Below are 25,973 nucleotides of genomic sequence, written 5' to 3'. Positions count from 1 at the left end.
CTCTTTATAAGTACCAAAGAGAACAATCTGTTGAGAGCCACATCAAATGACCAGAGTCCATTGTGGGTAATTCTGTTCATTTTGCATTATCTTTGATGGAAAACCTGAACTACCTCTGTTGGCCAAAAAGGTTAATACAATGCTGCAGATGTTCAGTTCCACCATAGAGAAAGCTTAGTATTATAATCAAATGAATTATTTTAATATACTTTTATGTAAATACTTGTAAAATGAATGTAAATTTTCCAGAATTAAATTAAATCTGTTGGAATTATGTTCAAGGTATATGTGCAATAATAGTGGACTATTAAATATATCAGGCTGTAAAAAGTATGGAGTAAATTCAGCTGTCATATAAAAAAATTGCTGTAAAATCAAAGTGAGATTTTAGATCACAAAGGATACCGTAAAATTAAGAATGTTTTGTGATTTATTTTACTGTATTTTTTTCACCTATTGCTATAAAGTAAAAAAAAGTCAATGACAATTACTGGCTTTTTTTTAATTGCTATTTCTTAGGGCATTTTTTTTCTGTATTACAAACTGTTAAATTAATGAATAGATGACTTTTAGGTTGTTAGTTTATAGATTCAGAAAATCACCTCATATTTGATAACTTTCCTTTTGCTTTAAGCTGCTCATTAGTTGGCAAGAAGTAGCTTTCCCAGTATACTGAAACCTTAAGAGATGAAGGATGGGTGATGTCAGCAACAGGTAGTCAGAGTGATGCTGGACTATTGCAAGCCCTGTCTTATGGCCTTCATCTGAACCTTATTCCATTTCTGTATCATCCTTCAGTACCACCTTCTCCCTTCTTAGTTAAGCAGAGCTTTTGTAGAGCAATAGCAGGAAACCCACTACCGAGAGTTCTTTGTAGTTAACATCTTTATTTCATCCTAATGGCCATTAGTCATCTGATTATTTTTTTTTCTCTTTCATATTTATTGGATAATATTGAGACACGTACCGATTTTTAATTAAAAGGCCAATCCCTCACTTAGAGAATAAAGTATGTGCCATTCTTGGCATTGTATAATGACAGATCTTTGGAATCAATGAATAGAAATATTACAATGAGAAGGGAGTCTAAAACTCTTACTGTAAATGTAAATAAATATTTTACTTTTATTTTCTGTTTTTATTTTTTCCAAAGGATATCCTTGTTTTTAACCTTATCCTGTCAGAGGTGTTAAGAAATGCATGTTCTTTTAGATCCTATAAGATCCCCAAAAATTTTATGAAGGAAAAAAGAGCTGATATGACAGAACAGAATTTTCATTCTGTGAATAAAATGTAAAGAAACAAATGTAATTTTTAAAGTAGTTATTACTTAATAATGCTTATAATGACACTTTCAGATTTTTTTTCCACTGTGGAAATATTTTAGAGAACTGAGATTATGAGCTTGGTGTTCCTCTTTCACAGGGACCTCCTGGAGCAACTGGAGCTGAAGGCAGACAAGGTGAAAAAGGTGCAAAGGTAATATATGCAATTATATTTTAAGAGACATGAAAAAATAAACTATTTATAAATTAAAAGTAAATTGCTTATTAGTCACTGAGTGTGTGAAACTTATCAAAATAGCAACAGGTAAATGGTAAAATCCAAATTAAGATCCAAAATTAATAGCAGTAACAGACTACATAACAGACTATGTAGTGGACTCTCACTAGTGCAGGCCCAACTTAACTCACCCCTGTGAAAAATGAGGATAAACATGCTTTGCTGGCACCCTGTGGCTTATATGAAGCTGTCATTGTTTCATTTAGTAAAACGTTCTAGAACACTGTTTTGGAATGACGTTTGAAAAACAGAGCAAAGAAACTTTCACTTTACAGCTGCTATGCCAGGCTTAGTCAACTATTCTCTTTTGACTTCTTCTTTCTTTCTAGGGTGAACCTGGTGCAGAAGGAGCTCCTGGAAAGACAGGTCCAGTTGGTCCTCAGGGACCAGCAGGAAAACCTGGCCCTGAAGGTCTCCGGGGCATTCCTGGCCCTGTGGTGAGTAAACTGAGCATAAAATATTTTAAATGTTGCATTTGTTGTATATTCTCCAGTAAAGCTAATTTTATATTTTCTCTAGGGAGAACAAGGTCTACCTGGAGCACCAGGTCAGGATGGTCCTCCTGGGCCTCTGGTGAGTATGCTTCTCTTCAGTGCCAAAACAGAAAAAGCACCCTTTAAAACACACCATTAACATGTCTGTGCGTATTACAGAAAAACGAATGTGTAAGCCAGTTCCTAGCACAAAGTTCCTATTTTTCTACCCTGTCAGAAATTGATACTTGCTCTACTTTAGTAGGCAACTATGTTGAATGCAGCTGATTTATACCAGCTGAAAAGAATAAGGTAGTGTAAAACTTCTGCCCCCACATCAGCAAATCTTAACACGTTAAATCTTTTTGTTTCCTTTCCAGTGGTAATTTTTTGGGATGCACTGATTTTAGTGACCGCCTGTGAAAACATTATTCCTGGGGTAAAATATTAGATCATACCTATACATTAGAGAAAAAATAAGTAAGTTAGAAGTAAGCCCAAAAAGAGACTTCTACATCAGAAAAAAACATACTAGTTTTGTAAAAATCAACAACAGTGACCTGTCCATTGTTCACTGTTGCAAACCCAGGAAATATAATACATGAGTGAAGTGTTTAAAAGGATCTGAGTGAAACAAGCTCCCAGTTTCTAGGGCATCGGTTAGAGCTGGATATCATGTTTCTGTGAAGCACAAAATAGCAGTGCCACAATATCAACTTTGGTTGCCAACAATGCCAATGAATTATATAATGCCATTCAGCTTGCCATTCTCCTTTTCTTCATGCTTTCAAGTTATATTATTGCTCTTTACATTTACACTATTTTATAACATTGCAGTAGGCATTGAGTGCTGCAGCTGTGATAAAATATTTATCATTGCTAATACATGAGCAGTACAAATCAAACAGGAAGACATTAGATAAAATAGTTATCAGAGCAACATTGGCTGCTCCCATGAGTATAATGATGAAACTTATTTTAGCCATACTGTTGTATAAAACCAAATTCACCTTCCATGAGGATGTTTTTATCATTTCAGCTAGAATTGAGTCTATATCATTTCTGATTTATAAATTTGACAGCAACCTGTTAGTACTAAAGCATGTATTGAGGTACTCTTAGTGGTCTGGTTGCAGTGTAAGGCAAGTTACAAGTTACAGTAAATGTACAGCTTTCTAAATTAGCTTTACCCTTACCCTAACTGCTGTAAAACTGGGACAAAATACATTTCTGTTAGCTTGATGCAAAGTAATCAAATTTTGCTATGTGTTTCTAATATGATTAGAGCAGATTACTTTTCTTAGGTAACATAACATACTACCAAATTATATCATTATTTTTATCTACACTTGCTATTTTAGTGAACTTTTCTATAAAGCTAAAAAAACCGGCATTGTGGGCAAAATGTTGATGTTGTGCAGAAATTAATATCCAAACTATATGGCCATCATGTTAATTAAAGAGTGAAAAACTGAAAAGACTGCCCTGTGCTACATCCATAATAAATACCCTCCCTAAAGAGTTTATGCTTTCAATAAAGGAATAGCTTAAATAATTTGCCTGACTTACAAATGAACGGCATGAGGCACATAAATAATGGGACTGAAATCTCCTTGGTTACAATTCCTTGCTGAACTTAAAAATAATAATAATAATAATAATAATAATAATAATAATAAAGTACTGAATTCATCAGTAGTAAACCACCATTTCTCATGTCAGTCACCAGAAGTTCCAAATGCATCAAGGTTTCTCTTCCAACATTTGACAACTTAGCTATTCAATTCAAATCTGAAGCTGAGTGTATGAATGATTAAAATACTCCCAAATGCCCTGGCTTTCTTTCAGCTCAACAAGAATTTATTTAGATGCATTGCTGTAACTTAGAATTCATTTTGGATTTTAAGAAAGTAGAATTTCTATCTATATGTTATTGAGGTTAGGCTTCGATCCTTCCCTCTCTCCCACTAATTTTACTAACAGAAGAACTGTACGAGAGCAGATTTGAAGTAGAGAGTAACACACTGCAGGTGAGAATGTCTGATTCTGTATTCCAGAAGCTTTAAAATTTCAACTTTTATTCATGAATTATGTATTTGCTTAGGCTTTTGCATCTAATGATATTCTCAAGTACAGATGCAAAGAATACACACTGAATAATATTTTTTACATTGAATGTTATGGCACTTCTTGAAACTGTGCCAGGTTGAAAAGGTCGCTTATTACTGCTATTTGTATCATAATTTCACAGATATCTACTGCAAGCACGAGACTAATAGCAATGAGCTACCAGCTTACTTCAGCAGCTCTGCTCCTAATGCATTCATGTTAGTGTGAGATTAATAGCCTCTGAGAAATTGATGCGTTTTTTTATGCTTGCATATACAAAGCCTGAATTTTTCACTTTATTTTGTGCAAATTATAGAAAACTAGCAATGCTATATATACAAACCTCAGAAGATTCCTCAAATCTCCCAAAATTTCTCAAAAATTTTAAATCAGGATTGAAATAAAATTAAAACTAATTTGGAGAAGAAAAGATAAACGCAAGGAGATTTTATCAAGCTTCATATATATTATTTATGAAAAGTTCGTATAAATATAAAAATATAAGAAGATATCACTTTGAAATCTCTGTAAGGTAGGAGTATTTTTCCAATACAACAGATGAGGAACAGAGGTCCAGAGAGAGTACAGGAGATTCTAACGGAGTTCAGAATAGCTACGCTAGTACTGCAAAACCTGAGTACATGGGCCCCTCTAAAAGTAATGCCTTATATTCATTTCCATGAAAACTACAACAGATACAAAGAGAATAAGAACACTATGGATAAATTCTCAGCTACAAAACACTGGGGTTTTTTGTTTGTTTGTTTTTGTTTTTTGCTAGCCACCACCATTATCCAATTTATATCGAAGAGCTGATGGAGATATTCCTCATTTTGTGGTGTGATGGCTGTGCATGGCCATCTGGAACATGGCTTGCCTTTCATATCACCTTCACCTCTGCTGAAATGCATCACCTATCACCTTACTGTGCTACCATCCACTCTGATGTCCACAAACAAATGTTGATGCATGTCAGTGAGTGCAATTTTTTCCTCATGGAGCAAAGGACACACCTTTGCTTCAGACACACTCCTAGGTCAGATGCCATTTTGTCAGACTGCCCCTCTGCTGCTATTTGTCACACAGCAACAAAAAGGAATGGAATACTGGTGGGAAGGTTCAACCTGTACTGTCATACCACCAGGATCTATCTCTGATATTGTAGGCCAGTGTAATAAAATGGGAGGCATTATTTTGGAGATGCCTTTTTTTTTTTTTTTAATGTTACCACATTTACCAAAATATTGGTGAACCGTATTTTTGTACATACCATTGGAGCTATTGTACTTGATGTTGTTAAGCTTGCAATGTTGAGTAGAAAGAACTTGAATATTCAGAAAATTTAACTGCATAATTCACTGTCATGCAGAAATTTCAGGTTGTAAATCAAAGAAATTGTAATCCCAAGACACTATCTGAAGTACAGAACCAAAGCATGAGGTAGTTCTTCAACAAAGCAATATTGAGAAGCTGTTACTATCAGCAATCTCATTTACTGAGTTGTAGTAACCTGGAAGAAAAAAATTAAGGGCTTGTTTCCATTCTCTTATGAAATAAAGGGCTACAGAAGTACATACTACTGTTTCACAACTGGATAGGTATAGCAATTATGGGGAAATACTAATAAAGCATATAATGTAGCCACAATCAAGATTAGGCTAATGAACAAAAAAATCAATTGAAAATTTCTTTGACTATCACATAATTTCCTGGATGCTTGCAGTACATTTTACGAATTTAGAAGATCTTTTCCTTCTTCATAAATTTCTAATAATTACAGCCTTTTCAGATTTCTAAAGTAATTTAAATGCTACAATAACATTATTACAGCATTCTAAAGATGTATGCCAATGTTATCTTGGGTTCTGAATCACAACCATCATCAATTGAGTGACCTTGTAGTTATACTATCTTTAAAATATTTCAGGAAAACTTGATTTGTACAGTATGTTGAAACTTACTTTTACATTACTTCTTTTGATTTATTTAGGGTCCACCTGGCTTGCCTGGACTGAAAGGAGATCCAGGTTCCAAAGGAGAGAAGGTATATGAGAACGTCTTTGTTCCTTGTTTGTGCCTTTGTAATTTTGGCCTGCTACACAAGTCTGTATAAAAACAGCAGAGAAATACACACTTTTTTTTTCTTTTTTTTTAATTTAAATCAGTAAGCAAGACACCCTAAATAATCCATCAGTCAGCTTTCCATAGCCTCAATGATAATGATGAAGCTTTAAGTAACATCTGATACCCTGGAGATAAGTAGAAAGAAAGGATTACTCTTTGCAGTAATCTATTGATGTTACGACTCTTTTCTGCAATGAAAGCCCTAAGGACACTGATGTAAAGAGAACCTTTGCTTTCACAATAGGCAGGAATAAAAAGTATTGATTTCACTATATAACAACAAGGTGTAAATATTTAACAGTTATAGTACCTTATTCTGAAATAATGGATTGAGAGAACAGGAATACCATTTTCTAATACAGTCCCAACCCTGTATTGATTGCTTGGATATTAGGAAAGAAATGTATACAGAAAGAAATATGAACGTATCTTGTGAATTACAATTTTTGCTTATTTATGTGGATCAGCTGTTTATATAGCTGTAATAAGAATAGCACATCAGTTTCCACAAATAATATTCTTATTAGCATATAAGTGTGGAAATTAGTACGAAATCTGTACCCACTTTTATTGTTATTTTTGCATTTCAGAAAGGACTGTGTTGCATTTAAATCTTTCACTGAATTATACACAGCTTGATAATAATGTCCAAATCCAAAGGCCAACTATTGAAAGTGAATATACTTACAAAATAGTATATCAAATGAATTGATAATAAACAATTGACGACATTTGAAAGCTCTAATCTGTGTTTACAAAGCACATCAGCTTCATAAGTATCAAGTTTTTACTCTACCTTCTTCTATCTTGTTTAGGGACATCCTGGTTTGATTGGCCTGATTGGACCTCCAGGAGAACAAGGTGAAAAGGGTGATAGGGGTCTTCCTGGCCCACAGGGGTCTCCCGGAGCCAAAGGTGATGCAGTAAGTAAAACTTTCTTTTGATTTGATTCAAGTTTCATGTATGTCTTTCTTGCAGGAGACACATGAAGTTACTACAAACATTTATACCCAGCTTGAATCTCCAGCTGGAGTTTAAAGCACAGGCTGCTAATGAGGGACAGACCTGTATGAAGGAAACAGTATACCTGTTAGGTATCAGATAGCTACCAGAACCAGTCTTGTTACATACTACCCAAAGCAGACTCTTTTTTCCTGGTTATTAAACTATGTTTTAAAGCTCTCTGTAAAATATGAAGCTTTAACATTTATCTAAAGAAAAGCAGTGTCGTAACTATAAATGCTGGAGCATGACAATAAAACTGTCAGATTATTAGTTTAAATTGAAAAATTATTTTGGACCCTAGCAAATGACCTAAAGGGAAACTAATTAGAGCTGGACACTTAGTAGAACTACCTTTCTCAATAGATCTGCATTTCTTAACTCAGACCAATACAAAAAATACTTTAATTCTGTCCTTATTTTTTCTTAGGGAATTTCTGGTCCTGCTGGTCCACTTGGACCCCCTGGTCCTCCTGGTTTACCTGTAAGTAATTTCATCCAGTTCTCCCATTCAAAACACTCCTGTGTTTTGCTGAATATATTCCAACTATATGCTTATATTCTTGCCCATAGGGTCCCCAAGGTCCAAAGGGCTCCAAAGGATCCAGTGTGAGTAATTCTCCATATTTTCTGGTTTTGTGCTTCATTTCTGTGTATACATTATTTTTTAATGTTAAGTAGTATGGTCAATAACACATTACTCTCATTGCTTGACAGGGTCCTGCTGGTCAGAAGGGTGATAGTGGTTTACCTGGCCCACCTGGTCCTCCAGTAAGTAGGAACTCTTTCTTGATATGCAAGCATATTCTGCTGTTACGATGACCCTGTTTTGGTGCAGGTAGAAAATGGCACTTGTGAACTTACACAGAAAGAAAATAGTAATGATTATTTGAAAATTAATTTGTCAGGAAACACAAATCTACCAGAGGAAGAAATACATTGTTTGCTCTAAAAAAAATCCGCTAGACATTTTAAAAAAGAACAAATTTCTAATGATTATTTACACAGATTGTAAATCTGTGCACAGAAAATGCAATGACTTTCATTTTCCACTGTTAATTCTTTTCTGTTTCTATTATTTCTTTATCATAGCATAATAATCTAGAGTTAAAACAGTGAAAATCTGAATGAAATATGTCAAATTTTGAAATAAAATATTGGTTTATAAACCCTAAGTGTAATTTTAAAGTTTTATCATTGGAAACACCCACAGTTTTTATTTGCTGCAGGCTATGCCTCTGCTTCAGGGAATTGCAGGAGATATTAAGGAAATCACAAGTAAGTTCTACACACTTATGTGAGGGTAACATACTCTTCCCCAGACAGCAATGTTTAGGGAAGAATTTAGAGCAAAACAATCTTTAATGTTCTAGAATCTGGGTTTTTTTGTGTTTTTTTTGTTTGTTTGTTTGTTTGTTTTGGTGTGTGTGTGTGTGTGTGTGTAAGGAAATCAGAAGGAAATAAGTTAAATAAATAAATTGAAAAAAAAAGCCTATCCAAAGCATCTCCTTGCAATGTTTTGTTGTCTTCCTGTCCATATTTATGCAGCTGGATAATCAACAGAAAAGGTAATATTTTTTCCATTCAGGGTCCTCCAGGTGAAGTAATTCAGCCACTGCCAATCCAGTCACCCAAAAAGACTAGAAGATCTCCAGATTACATGGTATCTGATGCTGGTGATAATATTCTGGATTATTCTGATGGCATGGAGGAGATCTTCGGTTCACTGAATTCACTGAAGCAAGACATTGAGCATATGAAGTATCCAATGGGCACTCAGAGCAACCCAGCCCGAACTTGCAAAGACTTGCAGCTCTGCCACCCAGACTTCCCAGATGGTATGTTAATATTGCATGACAAAGGCGAACAAGGCTGAAGTGATTATCTGATAAGAAACTTGGGTAGTATCATTAATTATTGGTAGATAGTTAACGTAGTGGCTAAATAAACAATGTCATTAAATCAATTTTTGCAGGTATAAAAGTGTTCTGTTTATAAAGCATGAGTGAAGACATATTCTGTTGGTAAAAAGCCATAATTCTTTAAATAAGTAACCGGATCTAGTTTTAGAAATAAAATTTTCAAGTTGCTAAAAACAGCGCTTGTTTAGAAATGTGGTCTTAGTGTTTCCAGAACTATCCAAACAGGAAAGAGATGAAAGATTGAAGCTATTTAGAACAGTGGAAGTAAAATCACAAACGTCAACGTGCTGGGATAGTTTAGAGCTTTTAAATGAAATGAAAATTATTTAGTAACTATATACTTCAGCTTAGTATAATACAAGAAGTAGGTCTCTCAAAAATTATTTCTTTTATCCTTAGGTACAATAATTTGGCTTTCTGAGTGACCACTGTTTGTTCTGTATCATTCAGCAAACGGATAAGCAAGTTTCTCTGATAGCATTTAATGCTACTAAGCACTAGCTTCACAAAATGCAGAGTAGCACGAATTAGTGGCCGTATTCTGAATGACTATTTTAATTTAATTATTTAATCATTTAATTATTCTGTTGCTTTCTTTTTTTCAAACTGATTTTAATCCTGTGGAAGAGTTTAAGTGAAAGCCAACCGTTGCACACTTTTTAGGTTTCATACTTCTTTTCTATTGCAATAGGTACTTTTTCTCCCAGTTCAAAGCAATATTTTTCTTATTTAAATGGAAGAAAAAACAGATTTTGACAGTTTAATAATACTCTATTGCTATCAGTCTAGATAGATAAATGCAGATGGTTGCCATAAGGAATAGTTTAGAGGAATATGTGCTATATGAAAAGTACACATTTTACAATTCAATACCTCCATAATAATGAATGCTTTTTATAGACCACATTTGTATTCTTCATTTAGCAGTATTTGATTATTGTTTGGAGTTTTTTTCATATCAAAGTAACTTTATTCCGGTTAAAATAAAAGTAAACGCATTCATTAAAATGTAAAATTCTGCAGAGGCAAGAGTTTCAGTTAGGAAGAACTGTTTTCAGTAAACACAGCCCAAATCAACAGAATGTTAAAATACCAAAAATGCTCTGAACTTGCAAAGTGTGCCCTGTATTAAAATACAAAATCAGTGAAAGGATTTGCCATGCTTCATCTAAATCTCCACTTTTTGCCCAAAACTGGATTAGAACACTAGTGTAAGAAAGTAATTTGCTGTCCTGCCGTGAAACTAGCTAGAGATAAGTACTCAGATCACAGAAATCATTATAATTACAATGGCAGATTTTTAAAAGATCTGATTTTTAGTGGACCCTGGATTGACTGCAGCTCTCTTTCATCCCCAGTTTTCATTCACTCCAGCATTGTAGAGTCTGTATGCTCAGCCCTGCCAGTATGTTGTGTTATAATGTCATAAAGCAGCCAAGCACTATGCAGCCACTTGCTCACTCTCCACCTTCAATATGGCTGGATGTGTGAAAGAGAATCAGAAGGGCAAAAGTAAGAGATGAATACACTTTAACTAGAGAAAGAAAACCAAAGGATAAAAAACAACACGTGCACAGAGCAATTGTTCACTAACAGTCAACCAACGTCCTATCACTAGCAGCAGATCTCCTGCCAACCCTCCCAGTTTCATGAGCATGACAACATACAATATGGATTATCCCTTTGGTCTGCTTACGTCAGCTGTGCACTCCCAGCCTCCTCACTGGCAGGCAACTTGAGAAACAGAAAATGACTCTGTGTAAACAGTGCTCATTAATAACTAAAATACTGGTGTGTTACAGCACTATCTTCATTGTTAATCCAAAATATAGCACTATATGAGCTGCCAAGAAGAAAATTACCTCAATCCCAGTCAAACCAAAACACAACCCTGTAGGACTGCTGAAACTATATTCGTGCAAGTTTCAGCTCTTTTTCTTGCTATTTGAGTTCAATATGCATTATTTAATGTGTTTTCATCACCTAAAACAGTCCAAAGTTTCACTTGTGTTCAGCCTCACAACCCAGTAGTAAAAAACAGTTTTGCCTGAGAATTCCATTTCTCTGAATGGAAGCTTTAGGTACTTGACAACTAAAGTCAGGCCCTTTCTACATAGGTTTGCAAATCACTCCAAATATGTACCTCTGCCTTAGGCCATAGTTTATTTCCGCCTAAAGCTGCCTCTGCACTGAGAGTTCTATTACCACAAGTATAAATTATCCTTCAGCTGAAATAGTGTAATAGCTAAATTGTTGAGACCTGTAATGTATGTTTCATACATTATGACCTTCCTACTCCATACTGAAGTCACTGCAGTTCCTCCTACCCCTTAGCAGTATTCTGCAATAGTCATTGTTTTAAATCGAATTAAATGAAAACAAAAGGATGTAGATAAAAATAGACTTTGATCTCAGTGTTATTTTTTATAAACAACAAAAGCAACAAATCACAAGGCAATGTACACATATATAAATGTATGCATATACGTAAATACATATAAAGATTCTTTTTTTTTAGTGGTGCCAGTGACAAGACAAGAGGCAATGGGCACAAACCAAAATGCAAGAGGTTCATAGAATCATAAAGGTTGGAAAAGACTTCTAAGATCTAGTCCAACCATTCACCTACCACCATTACTGCCTACAAAACCATGTACCTAATTACTATATGTACCCTTTCTTTAAACACCTCCAGAGACAGTGACTGACTCCACCACTTCCCTGGACAGCCTGTTCCAATACTTCACCACTCCTTTTGTGAAAAAATTCTTTCTAATATCCAACCTGAACCTCACCTGGTGCAACTTCAGGCATTTCCTATTGTTCTGTCATTAGTTAGCTGGGAGAAAAAGCTGGCCACCACCTCAATACAACCTCCTTTCAGGTAGTCATAGAGTCTCCCCTGAGCCTCCTCTTCTTCAGACTAAACAATCTTAGTTCCCTCAGCTGCTCCTCATAAGACTGTGCTCCAGACCCCTCCCAGTCTCAAAGTGCAGCCTCACCAGTGCCAAATACAGGGGAAAACTCACCTCTCCCTAGTTCTGCTGGCAGTGCTATTTTGGTAGAAGCCAGGATACTGTTGGCCTTCTTAGCCAGCTGGACACACTGCTGGGTTATGTACAGCCAAGAAGCTGAGGTTCCATCAGCGGATCAGGAAGCACTTCTTCTGTGAGGGTGACTGAGCAACACAGTAAGTTGCTCAGTGAGATTGCAGAGCATCCCTACTTAGAGATATTCAAAAGCTGTCTGGGCATGGACCTAGACAACTAGACAACGTGTTTTACGTGTCTCTTAACAGTGGTGTTGGATCAGATAACCCCAGAAGTCCCTTCCAATTTCAACTATTCTGTGATGTTTTTGAAAAGAAAGGGTTGTCTTCTCATCATGAAGATAAAATGACTTCACTACAAATTCTGGAGCACTATTAGGTAAAAAATCTACTTCTTCCAAATACCATTTACATTTTCAAAGGCTTTTCTCATTTGTTTTAGGGGAATATTGGATTGATCCTAACCAGGGTTGTTCTGGAGACTCCTTCAAAGTGTACTGCAATTTCACAGCAGGTGGGGAAACTTGCATCTACCCAGATAAGAAATCTGAAGGAGTAAGTACCACTCTGTGTTTTCACTTGGCTGTTGATAGATAGCACTATACTACTGTAATGCTGAAATAAGCAGAATAATTACACTGTCACATTTTTCATATGTGTATCTTTCTGATTATATTTAAATTTACATAAATCTGAATAAAGCAGTAAAATGATGCACAGAATTGACACACGGCATTTTTTACTTTTGCTTAGATAGCAAATTGCTTTTATGCACATCCTTGTAAAACTTTCACTGCATTCTGGAATGCAACATATCTATGCAGCAGGTTTAAATGCATAATCTAGAGTTTGACATCTAAAGTTATACTCTTATTAAGTTTCTCCTGTGGGTTCATTTGTATCTAGGCAAAGTAGATATAAAACAAACTGTCATTGGTATAAACAGCCTCTAAGGGGCATGTAGTGTAGAGGATGGCTTTCAAAAGTTTTTCAAAAAGAGATAGATATATCAACACCAAAACCAATTAAAACTCTTAATTTAGATACTCCTCACAGTAGCAGTTTATACCAGTCATTTACACTGGTCATCTGATAAGAATCATGTATGCATTAAACAGAATTATCTCTCTTTATAAGCTATCACCTCAGATTCCATGTAAAGTAATGAATCTGAAGACATTCTATTCATGAAAAACATTCTATTTTAGAGCTTTTAAAGACGCTGAAAACACTGAAAGAAGAGCCGTTTTTTTAATATCTTACGTGAAATTTGTTCCAGGTATTTTAAAACCTTCTTATCTGTTAACCCATCTTCTAAATACTTACATCTCCACTGTTCTACCACACAGGTTAGAATTTCATCATGGCCAAAAGAGAATCCAGGATCTTGGTTTAGCGAATTTAAGCGTGGCAAACTTGTAAGTGATTATTACAACACAGAATTATTCACAAATGAAGTACATGTTACGAGCGATCAACAGATCCCAAAGAATCTTAAAATATAGAAATAATAACAAACTGAAGACTTTTCATACTTGGTCCTTTTGTCCTAAATATAAGAGTAGCTCCAAGGCCTCCTGCCACTGGTCAGCAGGAGCCTGCTCTGTACTGTACTGTAAAGGCACAACAATCCCAACAGTCACCTGCAAAGCTGATGGTGAGCATCTGACTTCTGGCAGACCACAAGTCACCACTTAACTGTAGTAAAGCAGCTGGAGTACAGATTTCCTGCTTCAGTCTAGATAACTGGAAACATACTAAGTATGGAAAAATGAGGATGCAAGTTGATATAACTTTTTAATTAACTACAAACACTTTTTTTTTTTGAACTTTAAAATCTCTTAAAAAGGGATGTGATGGTTTATTTTTTTTATTAAGGACAGTTATGTGGCTCTTCCATCAACAGTAATTTTGTTCTGCATTGTAACAAATATTCATGTGGCTTCTTATGTTTTTTAGCTTTCGTATTTGGATGTTGAAGGCAATTCCATTAACATGGTTCAAATGACATTCCTTAAACTACTGAGCGCCTCTGCTAGACAAAATTTCACATACAACTGCCATCAGTCTGTAGCTTGGCACGATTCCTCATCTGACAGCTATGACAAAGCACTAAGGTTCTTAGGATCAAATGATGAAGAGATGTCTTATGACAACAATCCTTACATCAAAGCCCTTCACGATGGCTGCGCAGTAAGTAAAGATTCAGAATTTTCTTCACAAAACCTACTTGTCAATTAAAGTAGAAATCAAACAAATTATTTTTTTTTGCACAGCTCTCCCCTGAGAAAAGCTTTCTAAAGACTTAACTTTTAACAGACTGCTCTTTAGTAGTTTTTAACTAGAACACAGCAGCCCTTTATTCAATTTTTTATACGTACAAGAAATAATAAATATTATGATAAGCCAAGCAACAGAAATAGAACAAACCTAGTATGGATACAGGCTGTCAGCACCAATGTGCAACTAGACTGTTTTCTTGTACGAGCACTATGTAAGAGAACAGAAGCAAACAAGCATAATTAGAGGAAGCAGCCCAGGAGCAGAATATATTTATAGTCATAATAAACATAAGAAACGTAGTAAAAATATGTATGAACTAAGTCAGAACCCACACGTAGTGAACTAATTGCATAGTTAGGTAACATTGTATGTCCTTTTCTCTTACCTATCTATCTATATAATTTTTTTTTTTTAAATCAAAGCCAGCTGAAATTCAGGGATTGCATCTTTTACCTTCCACTCTTAGTTCAACTAAAATTCGAAGAGTAGTCCAAACATTCATCAGCTGTCTGACCACCTCTCCAGTACAGTCTGCTCTCTTCAGAAGCAGAATAGTTTGAAAACAAGAACATTCCAGAGGAATATGATAGTTAAAGCGTCATTAATTATTTTGTAGTTTGATATGAAAGGATTCTGAAGTGAGTTCCTTAGAAATCAGTGACAGAAAATGAGACTTGGAAGTAGTAGGATACATATTTGTCTCTAAGAAACAACTTAGATAAAGGCAGAGTCTCCTCCTCTTAGTAACAAAATTATAATATACAGCTGTTTCATGTCAGTCTTTTTCTATGTCCTGTATCTTTATTTTGCTGTCATTGCCCGCAGTGAATGAGAGTAAAGCTCCAGAGACAATGTAAGCAATTTAGGGTGTAACTTCCACCACTAATCTGAGAATATTCAGATATTCCAGCTTGGATATGCTCATCTGGGCATAGTTGAAAGTGGAATGATATCAGAAGGACATAAGAGACCATCTGAATGAAGTACAATTATTGTAGTTTAATCCAGCAAGCAGCTAAACAGCCTTTTGCTTTTCTCCTAAAACCAAAACACAGCACGATATTAGAAACTGTGATGAAAAACAGTTGCAGCTGAAACTGAGACTACAATCCTGATAACTAAAATAATGAGAAGGCAGAAAGCCTTTCTTAGGAATTAAGAGTGTGCTTTCGAACATCTCTAATTCATCAGTCCTGACAGACTGCTATTTTCTTCCATGCCCAAAAAGCTTATGTAATGTCTTGTAAGACAGAGTCTTTCTTCTTAGAACTAGGTATTTCTTCTCTCTCAGAACTAATTAGTGATTTCTTCACAAGGAAAACATCCTAACTACTGCAAGAATATTATCATAAATTAGGATAGGTGTGAATTCTTTCAGGAACGTTAAATGTCTTATATATGTTTTTTCATTTCTAGGCTTGCTTTAATAAGTCAAAAAGCCATGGGCCGATCTCTTTCTAAAATCAGAAATGTTCCATATCACACTTTTAAAATAAATTTAGAATTTGTAACATCAGGTGCATGAAAGGCAATCATTTATAAATTCCAAATTTCAGAGGTAGCCTATGAAGATCTACAGTGCATACTTACTCCTTTGATATGTTTGTTTTTGCTTCTTTTTTTTTAACAGTCAAGAAAGGGCTACGCAAAGACAGTGATTGAAATCAACACACCCAAAATAGACCAAGTGCCTATAGTTGATGTGATGATCAATGACTTTGGCGATCAGAACCAGAAGTTTGGATTTGAGGTTGGTCCTGTCTGCTTCCTTGGTTAAATTTAAGAAAAAGATCAGATCAACAAAAACGTGGCACTTTGGTGCTACCAGCCTACTTCATGCCACATGCAAGTTTTGAATAAGAATGGCATAGAAAATATGTCTTGCTGTGTACCTATATCTCATCTAGAAAGTAACTGTTGCCCTTGTAGGGCCAGAATCACATGACTTAAACTAATTTTGCAAGGATGCTGTGGCACAGACAGACAACATAGGGCTCACTTTGTCAACGCCCCACCCTACCTTTGGATACCTTTGGTGCTGTTTAAAAAAAGAAAAAAAAAAAAGAACAAATGACATGGTGCTCCTTTGATTACAAAGAGGTGTTAAGAAAGTGTTTAATAAATTGTAATTATTCTATGTACAGTACTATACTGTTATTTCTCTGTCCATTTGCAAAACTTGCATGTGCCTCTAAATTGCATCTGGCTCTTATTTTATAATTACAAAACTACATTGTCAATACTGTTTATGTATTCTGAAAAAATAAAGCTGTAATTGCCAGTGAAGCCATTTCAATTTCTGATTAATAATAAAATCCCTTTGTATATATTGTTGTTGAAGAGCTTTGTTATTTGAAGTCGCCAAAAAACCTTAAGGTGGCAAAACTGGAAGATCTTGAGCAGCACACTCAAATACCCTTTTCTGCTGATATTATTATGTGATGATGAATTTCAATACTGAAAGCACCTTCAAAGGTGTTGTGTTCCATGGTGCTATACCTCAGACCTTTTATTTTCTTTTCTAATTTCAGAATTTCATACAAAATCTGTATATACCTAAAATAAGTAAATTTATATTTTTGGGCAGGGAGAATATGTAAAAAAACAAAAAACAAAAAACAAACAAAAAGCAAACTTCTGTTTAAATCTGTGTGAATTAAATCAGTTAATCAGTCATATAGCTTTCCTTTTTTTTTTTTTTTTTTTTTTTTTTCTTCCCCAAATGTATCTCATGTGAATTTGTTCCTGTTGTGCTTACCTGGTATGCATAAATATTAAAACTGGATTACTGGATTCTAAACAGTTATTTATGGATTTTTGCAGTGTTTATTTACAATTTTAGTAAGCAGTAATGGATGTTTGCTTCCTGAAGTGGACATTAGAAGTTCCACAGAATGGTCCTATAAAATATTTGCCCATCCCATTAATATAAATTATTTTTCCTGTTATTTCAACTGAAGTCCAGGAATGCAATATGTCTAGGTCATGTGATTCTATATAGTTGCTAAGCAACATGAGGGGACTGCTTTCTATAGAGCTGTCTTTGACCCAAATTGTTAAAATTTGCTATTCAAATCTCACCAAAAAAGTTGGTTTGGCCTTCCCTTTGAACACTTCATTCAGGTAGTTGTAAGTAGAAATTGCATTTTAATTTTGCAGCAGAAATCCTTTTGTAATTATTTTTCATAATATATGTAAGACTTGAAAATAAATGTTTGTTTCTGTTTCTTATAAGTTGTTAAATTAAATAGTACTAGCTTCTGCTGGCTCATTTCCAACTGGTACTTTCTCATGCACGTTTATACATGTAAAGATAAGATTTCAAAAGTCAACTTCTTGCTGTTCGTATTTTCTTCTATTTTTGAACCAAAGTTTGTAACTGTCACCTCAAAGAGGAAAATACAAATTTTATTAATAAAATCAAATCTTGTCTACCTGGATTGGTCATTTTGTTTTTTAATGTCCAGAATTCACCTACTGTCATTATGATAACTTCACTCTGCTTCTAGACCATCCAGTCTCCAAATAATAATAATAATAAATAATTTTACCACATGAACTGGAAGGCACTGAGTATATTGCTGGAAAAAGGAGTGTTAATATAGGTGCTGATACTGCTACTGGAAGTATGCAGCAGATGCTATTTATCTAATTTTGCATTTATTTTACATGAATTTGTAGTCACAACAATCCACATAATACTCAACTTCTTTACTCATCCAGTGTTTTATATGCTACAGTGTTTGAGTACTTCCCATGGAAAAGGCTCCCATAATAAAAGCAGGCAAATGATGCTACTAATTGATGGAACACAGAAGACAAAACCTAGACCAGGACCTAGAAACTACTGGAACACAGAATTTCCTATATTTTGTTTTAGATATTTGAAGTATAACTGATGAAGAGTTTAAGCTAGAAATATGTTGTATGTCACCTGGGACTATCCAAGCTAAATTCCTTACTAAAACAAAACTATAAGAGAACAAGAAGCAGTATTTTTCACATCTCAAGCAAAAAACCTGTTTAATTACAAAAACTTTGGACAGTTGGACTTTGCCTCTAAAAGCTGATAAAACAGAACTAGGTCATCATGGGATCTTGAAGTTTCACATTATCTCAGATCAGACTAGCTTGTTTTTCTCTAAGGTTTGCTTCAATCTTCCCTCTAAATAGAGAAAAGCCATAGTGGAGATGTTAGACATTTTCCTCACTGCAAATAAATATGTTGTTGTAACATGACAATGTAGCAAAGTAGCTGGACAGCAATCTCAACCCAATGGACAATATTACACATTGAGGCAACACGCTGTCCAGCATAACATGGACATGGGATGGAGATCTAAAAGACAAGCTACAACTGTAGGAGTATAAATTGTCCTGTGTATATGAGTAGAGCTTCTTCTTCTCTCTCCTTTCCTCTTTCTATCTCAGGACAAGAATATATCAACTTATCATGATCAGCACATCTCTTGGAAAACTTCATCAAATGTATTGAAGATATCCTTTCTATCTTAGTGGGCAATCATTATTGCTGACTCCAGTTATCACCTTGTGAAATAAAAAGTTATAAGCTGTTTCTAAAAAAGTGAGCACATTTATATTGTTCCTCCTTTTCAGCTTTGTTAATTACAAAATAGGGCTTCATGTGCTGATGACTAGTGGGAGATGCTATGATAGCCATCAATTGATTTTCTATTACATGCAGATTCATTTTTCAGTGAATGAACCATCCTCTATTGTATGCGAGACACCAAAAATAACCCAACAGTGACAAAGGCAAGACATTCAATGCCACATCTATTATATTTACCTGGAACATAGTCTTGTGTCCCTTTTCTAGGCATACAAATTATCAAAAAGGCTCATTGTCGATTTGGTAAAAAGCAACACCAGGATTACTGTAAAGGAGCAGACTGTTCTAAAGTTATATATTCTTTTCTTTCCTTTTCAGTAAGGACATCAAAGATTATTAGAGTGAAAGAGGCTATGAACATCCAGACAAGTAGATATACTGCTTTAACAAAAATTGGGCTTTTTTTTTTCCTCTCAGCTGTATGAACGAAGGCTCTGTTCTAATGATAGAGGATGGAGCCAAAGCCCACAATACTACCTTGGAAATGTTTTGCCTAGGTTCTCTCAAGACCTTTGCCAGACCTTGACTTTGTTTCCAGTTTCTCAAGGGTGGAGTTATGACTGCCATCAAAACACAGCTAACTTCAGTAAGACAGACAGGAGTTCTTAAGAATTCAGCTGCAGGACTGGGACCTAACTGTCTTCATTGCTACTTGGTACGGCCTAATATTTATTTATTTACTTACTTAAAAATGAAATTGTAGCTAAATCTTGATGAAGCATAACAAAACCTAGCCAGCAGTGATTAAATGCAGATGAAAATTAAAATTCAATTCATCCAATTTGCTGCCATTATATTATGCACTACTAAAACATAACATATATAAGGAGCAGATGACCAAGAAATCAACCGCCAATCAATAGGATATGATAAAATGTACAAATAAGCAGTCAGTGCTTATGTCAGTGCTGACCATGCGTTGCCTTTCCATGTCTTATATGCACTAAATGAGATATTACAATCCAGCAGTAGTAGTTTTCAATTTTCTGATTATTGGCCATTGCACACCCAAGTGACTAATGCTATTGCTTTTTCTCATGCTCAGCCTTTGTGTTCAAAGCAACATAAGACTCACCAAGGATAGTCACTCTACCTTCTTTGCGATTCTAGTACAAAGAACATCTGCCAAAAACAGCACCAATAAGCCCTGAACAGATAACAAGAAAAAGAAAAATTAATCATTCTTTGGATGGTATGGTAAACAGAAGAGTTTATGGAATATTTATTATTTCTCCCGTACACATCAAAGAAGACTGAATGTAAGTATTGGAACTATTTAACAGCTTGCAAAGCCATCTATTTTTCTTATTTCTTCTCATTATATGCCTTGAACAGTGGCCAGTAGAATTCTTTGTAAGGAGAACTTTGTTTTTTTCTCTAATCCTAGTTCTCTAAGCTGGATCTTTTGTTGTTTTCACTGTAGCAAGGAAGTAATGGGTAAATAAAAGAATTTTCCTGAGTCCACAGGGCTGCGACAACAAAGCTCTCCAGAGTCCCAGGACCATCCAAATGACCAGGTATGAATACAGAAGCCTCCTGTTCTGTTCTCATCTCACGCTGAAATACTTTGTACACAGAAATACTGAAAACAACCATGGCCATGCAGCAACAGCACTAGCCCATGACGTTGTGCCTGGGAGGCCAGCCTCCAAACTCTGCAGTTCTCTGGCATAAGAGCAAAATAAGCATAGGTAGAGTGGAAAACCTGAGTTTTTAAATGGAAGAGCACATGACAGCTAAAAACGATGATGAGAGGCTTAACATTTAAGACCAGGTACACGAAAGAGGAAGAGAGGACTATGGGAGAGGGCGAAGAGGCTGAGAAATATATACAGAGCCACACTAACCTGCTGTCAGAGTCATCAAATGTAAAGCCTATTTGGGTGATCCGCACATCCACATTAGGCTTAGAAACGAAGCATCTTCTGACATTGCTTGTGTCTTGTACCTAACACAGAGAAACAGACGGCTGTCTGTCTGACAACTGCCTGTACAACAAAGTCACATGAAAACTACAGGAAGATCAGTTCACATTGATGTCTGTGAAACCTCAAAATTGGTCCATTTAATCTTATAAACACATCAACCTCAAAACTAGCCACAGTATCTTGAGGATATCACTGGAAATCACTATTTGATCATGATTGATGTTGTGTCTTTCCAGGAACATTTCCCTGGAGAAAGCAATAAATAATAATAATGGTAAGAACAGTACAGATTAATTGATAGCTGAAAGATGTTCCAGCTAAAAGATTCTTGGCTATTCCAAGGCATTATGAGTTCTGCATGCTTGCATTTTTTTCTCATGTTTTGCATAATTTCTGATGACTGTATGCACAAGTGTGCAATGCAGAAACAGCAGCTAGCTAGCATGATTGCTCATTGAATTTAATAAGTAGGTTAGAATCACCTACTATAAAAGTAAAATACAGGCAAATTAGAATTTTGGAAGCCAAGCAAAGGGTTGAAACGTATGTATGCACAGTTAGTTAACACCTTTAATATACACAACAATACATCCTTTACACAGATATACAGCCAGTTTAGACGCATGTTACCTGAGTGGAACTCAACTGCGGCAATGTGTGAAATGATATCTTCAACAGTAATGAGACATAACTCAGAGGAATCAAACCCACCAAAGTAGTTTAGGGCTCTCCTGCCCTTGCAACACTGCAATATTTAAATTATGTATGGAGTGGTAGGAAAGGGCTGCATGCTCTCTAGCTATTTTAGTGCAGAGAAGGAATGCTGCACTTGATGTGTGTTTTCAAACCTCTGCGCACAGACGTGAGCTGACTCCCACCCCCAAGAAAAGCACTGTTACAAGGAAAAAGGCACAGAAGCGTAAATCTCGGGATCTGCATGCAATGTGAGGATTAAAAAGCAAGATGAAGATAACTAAGAACAGGTAACTGAGGAAATATTTACGCTAAAGACAGCTGAGCGAGTGGCAACTAGTTTTGGTTTTTTGGTTTTTTTTTTCTTAGCAAAACAGGAACCGAGCAAAAAACCTCTACAAAGGTAAGTGTTTGATTTGAAGCTGGTAGCAAGGGCTTGTTTCAGTCACACAATCCCGGCCTTAGCAGGACCAGAGAGACGGCACCAACGCAGTGTCGTTAGCTGCTGTCTGCTCGCAGCCTCCCAGGAGCGACAAAGCTCGCCCCAAGGGCAGCTGCTTTGCAACTCCTGAGGTAACTGCTGGCTGTGTTTGTGAAAGCGATGTACCCTGCTTCTCCTGCCTACCGACAGCTAGCACGTACCTGTGAGCTGATCTCCAAAGATCTGGGGGTCTGAGACTGAGAAACCTTATTGAGAAGAGGGAAAATATGGCCCTTTGTTGTCTTCACCTAGGATCTTTGGTAGAAAGGGCTGCACAGTTCTGCACAGCTGTTGGACTTCTGACAGCAGGTATGCAAATAATTATATTTAAACTTGCTACTTGTTTTGAAACAGAATAAAGGCTTAAACACTGACAAGCATTCCCTTGAGACAGGAGTCAAATGAAGCAGCTCTTGGTGGATGTGACAGTACTTCTTTCACATAATCTCTTCCTCTGACGGCTTTGATTGAAAACTAAGCCTTGCTCAGGGTCCTGGAGCACAGCCTGGAAGCTTCTTTCAGTTAATTAACTCTCAAATTAACTGCGGCTGGATCTCATAACCTCCAAACAATGCTTCCAGAATCCTTCTCCTATTGTCTTGATTTATCAGGTTAAATTCACCTTTTTGACGTGACACCCATTAAACAGTGTAAAAGGGAAGCAGAAGATTTATCACCCAGAAGTGAAAAACAAGCATACCATCCAGGTGCTGTTCGCAGGTCTGCTGTTGCACTTGCTGAACTCAAATGATGTTTCACTGCAGCTTTTAAGAGAAATGTTAGAGAATCTTCTCTCCACTGTCCATTTCCTGTAAGGATCGTGGCAACAATTCTTCTCAATTCATTGCACTTTGAGGCATTTCTGTGCAACACATAGAAAAACGTATGAGACCTATACAAGTTCTACCTCCAGAGAAGCAACACATTGATAACCGTGGCGTGGCCTTGACTCCTTTTCCTCATTTCCCCTAGCTATGAATTGTCTTGGGTTAAAGCACAGGCGTCCAGCCTTTTGGCTTGCCTGGGCTGGACTGAATGAATAGGAATTGTCTTAGGCCACATATGTAGAGGTTGCACTAAAAGTAATGTCGCCTGTTTATTTCTGTAGAAACTACAACCAATTCAAAGCAAATTCTCAGCTACAAAACACTATTTTTCACCATAGTCACCACCACTAGCTATGTGTCACCATATAGTTCATAGTCACCAGCAATGAACAAGAGCCTGCATGCCATGCTCATAACATTCTGCACCAGTAGAGGCAATCCAGTCACTGTCACCACTGCTGAAACACCTCACCCACCACCTCACCGTGCTCACATCCACTGTATGGTGTCTATCAACATTCAGCTATTGTCAGTGAATGTCAATGGGTGCCATTTTTTCCACATGGAGGAATTCAGTGATGCGCCTCTGCTTCATACGCACTTCCATGGCAGATGCCATTTTGTCAGACTGCCCCTCTGCTGCCAGCTGTCACATGGCAACAAAGCAGAATGGAAGTGGGAAGTTCAACCACTACTGCCATACCACCAACATCCGCCTCTGATGTTGTGGGCAAAATAATAAAATAGCAGGCATTACTTTTGAAGCAGTCCTCGTACACAGCTTGATGTATCTTATAGGCATTCTCAAGATTTCAAGAAAATGCAAAGAAACTATTTCAGCAAGCTTAGGTTTCCTTCAAGATGATGTGATAAGTTTTCTTCTTTTTTTCAGCTTATTAAAAGCTTTTATTTGATTTTTGGAAAACTTACCTTTCTGTTAATAAGTCATCATAAAATATACCAGTATAAAACATATAAAAGATACTTCTATAGAAATAATTAACAATATGAATACATATTAGTATAAACATACATTCACTCTTCAATGTGCTGATGTTATTTATTTATAAATAAATTTGGTCTAAATTCACATAATTTCCATGTTTTGTGATGATTTTAAGCCAAAATTGCTGAGAGCTGCTGAATGCTGATGGCAATAGGGAATCAGAAGTATTCTGCTTATTATGACTGCCATTACAGTAATGCAGTGTCGCTTTTTACCTTGACAAATGCTAAGAAGCATTATTTTGCTGCTTGACTTTTCTTCAAACCTAAGGCTGTAGGCAATCAAAGAAATAGGAACATCTCGTTAAGCTTTTGATTGCCATGCTTACTGATAGAGTGCACCCAAATAAGCAACAATTAGTCAGTAAGCTAGTGTCAAAAGACCCATCAAGTTAGTTCAAATTGTGTCAGGTTAAACTGAATTTAATTGGTGTTCATAGGTATTTGTAAGCACAGTTTAAATAAACTTCTACTGCACTATATTATACTTTATTTACAAGCTAAACAGGGTTTTGTAGTTAAAAATTTTCAAAAACTTTTTTACTTATTAATACAAATTTCTGGGAAAGAGTTGATATTTTTCTTCAGAAAGGCATTTCTGGCCTCATAAAGATAAAACTTTGTTGGGTTTTTCAAGTTCATATTTTTCACTTTCCAGTAAACTTCACAAATTTGCAAAGGTTTTTCATGGGCACATGTCATGGTTTCATTGTTTTTCACATTTCACACCATGTTATCAGTAACAACTACACCTGACTAGGATTTGGGGTAAAATTAATAGCTTAGAAGGTGTTCAAGATAACTACCAGACTGTAGTAGGAAAAGAAAGTTCTAAATTTAAAACTGATTTTCTCGTGTTTTCACTTACTATGAGTGTAGAACCTTGGAATACCTACTTTCTTTTAAAACACCCTGAAACTCTTGTTTGGATTCTGTTGCAACAGAAGGTTGGATTGCTGAAGCTGAGATTAAAACTGAACAAAGACAAAGCTGATGTACTACATTTTCTTTAAAAGAGAAATTCAGGGGGAAAAAAATAATTTTTCTTTGTCTGCAATCATATTCAGATGTGTTCAGTAAAAGCAAAACTGTTTCTGCCACTGCATGACAGAAAAAGGCCAGATCATTGCATACAAAGTGGGGAACTCCCCCTGTCTTTGGCAACATGTCTTCAGAGTCATCAGAGAAAGGGAGTTTCAGAGCTGTGCTAGGAATGTGTCAAATGCAGATCCAAGGGAGGAAGGACATGTCAGAGTAGAGTGCATCAGGCTGTGACTATCAGCTTTACATGCTACGTCAGGTACAATGAGTATGGTCAAGAAGCTGCTAATTTTTATTTATTTTTTTTACTGGGGTTCTTTTAGGTTCTTTTAGTTGTTTTAGGGTGAAGAAATAAGTTTTTGCTAGTCATTGTCTCCTGTGTACGTTAAGAAACTAGCACCCTTACGTACAATTACATCAATTAAATGGAATCTTTTTACTTTGCTGCCTTCATAAATAATGGGAGTAGCTTGTGATCCAGAGCTTCAAACAACTTTTTAGCAGCTGTTTCCATTAAAATACTAACCCTTCACATATACATCTTCTGACTCAGAGGGTAAGAGTCTTCTGATTAACACTACCTTTAGAAATATATATGATGAAAAGCGCTGTAGATAGCCTAATGATATGGGTTCAGTTGCTGACAGATTCATGGGCCCTTTGCAAATTCTACTGAAAAATCAATAGTAATCCCTTAGTGCTTTTGAAAGATGTGGGATCACGGCCATAATAACAGAGATTGTCTCCAGCAAATGACTGTTCTGCAGTGGCCTGAAAGTCCAAATCTTCCTCAATAACAAGAAAATCATGGCTGACAAATTTGAAATTGTCCCTAGTAAA

At 35.9% G+C, this 25,973-nt stretch overlaps 1 protein-coding gene across 3 annotated transcripts in view; it reads left to right on the top strand.

Annotated features, from left to right (window-relative positions):
- The window catches only part of COL11A1 (collagen type XI alpha 1 chain), a 133,585-nt gene extending 115,620 nt beyond the window's left edge, over positions 1-17,965 (top strand). For 2 of the 3 annotated variants that reach the window (XM_052666497.1, XM_052666495.1), the window contains exons 55-67: positions 1,426-1,479; positions 1,893-2,000; positions 2,083-2,136; positions 6,136-6,189; positions 7,085-7,192; positions 7,702-7,755; positions 7,845-7,880; positions 7,989-8,042; positions 8,860-9,109; positions 12,685-12,797; positions 13,592-13,660; positions 14,202-14,435; positions 16,156-17,965. In XM_052666497.1, coding sequence (XP_052522457.1) covers positions 1,426-1,479; positions 1,893-2,000; positions 2,083-2,136; positions 6,136-6,189; positions 7,085-7,192; positions 7,702-7,755; positions 7,845-7,880; positions 7,989-8,042; positions 8,860-9,109; positions 12,685-12,797; positions 13,592-13,660; positions 14,202-14,435; positions 16,156-16,302 — 1,335 coding nt within the window. In that variant the 3' untranslated portion in view covers positions 16,303-17,965. Of the gene's footprint in view, positions 1-1,425; positions 1,480-1,892; positions 2,001-2,082; positions 2,137-6,135; positions 6,190-7,084; positions 7,193-7,701; positions 7,756-7,844; positions 7,881-7,988; positions 8,043-8,500; positions 8,656-8,859; positions 9,110-12,684; positions 12,798-13,591; positions 13,661-14,201; positions 14,436-16,155 lie in introns of those variants that run through there. The other variant, XM_052666496.1, reaches the window with a different exon arrangement.
- Positions 17,966-25,973: the final 8,008 nt, after the last annotated feature.

The sequence above is a fragment of the Tympanuchus pallidicinctus genome, unplaced genomic scaffold, assembly GCF_026119805.1.
Source record: "Tympanuchus pallidicinctus isolate F22 unplaced genomic scaffold, pur_lepc_1.0 scaffold7, whole genome shotgun sequence".
NCBI classification, from domain to species: Eukaryota; Metazoa; Chordata; class Aves; order Galliformes; family Phasianidae; genus Tympanuchus; species Tympanuchus pallidicinctus.
The sequence above is the reverse complement of the archived record's forward strand: the minus strand, read 5'-3'. Positions and strand labels throughout refer to the sequence as shown.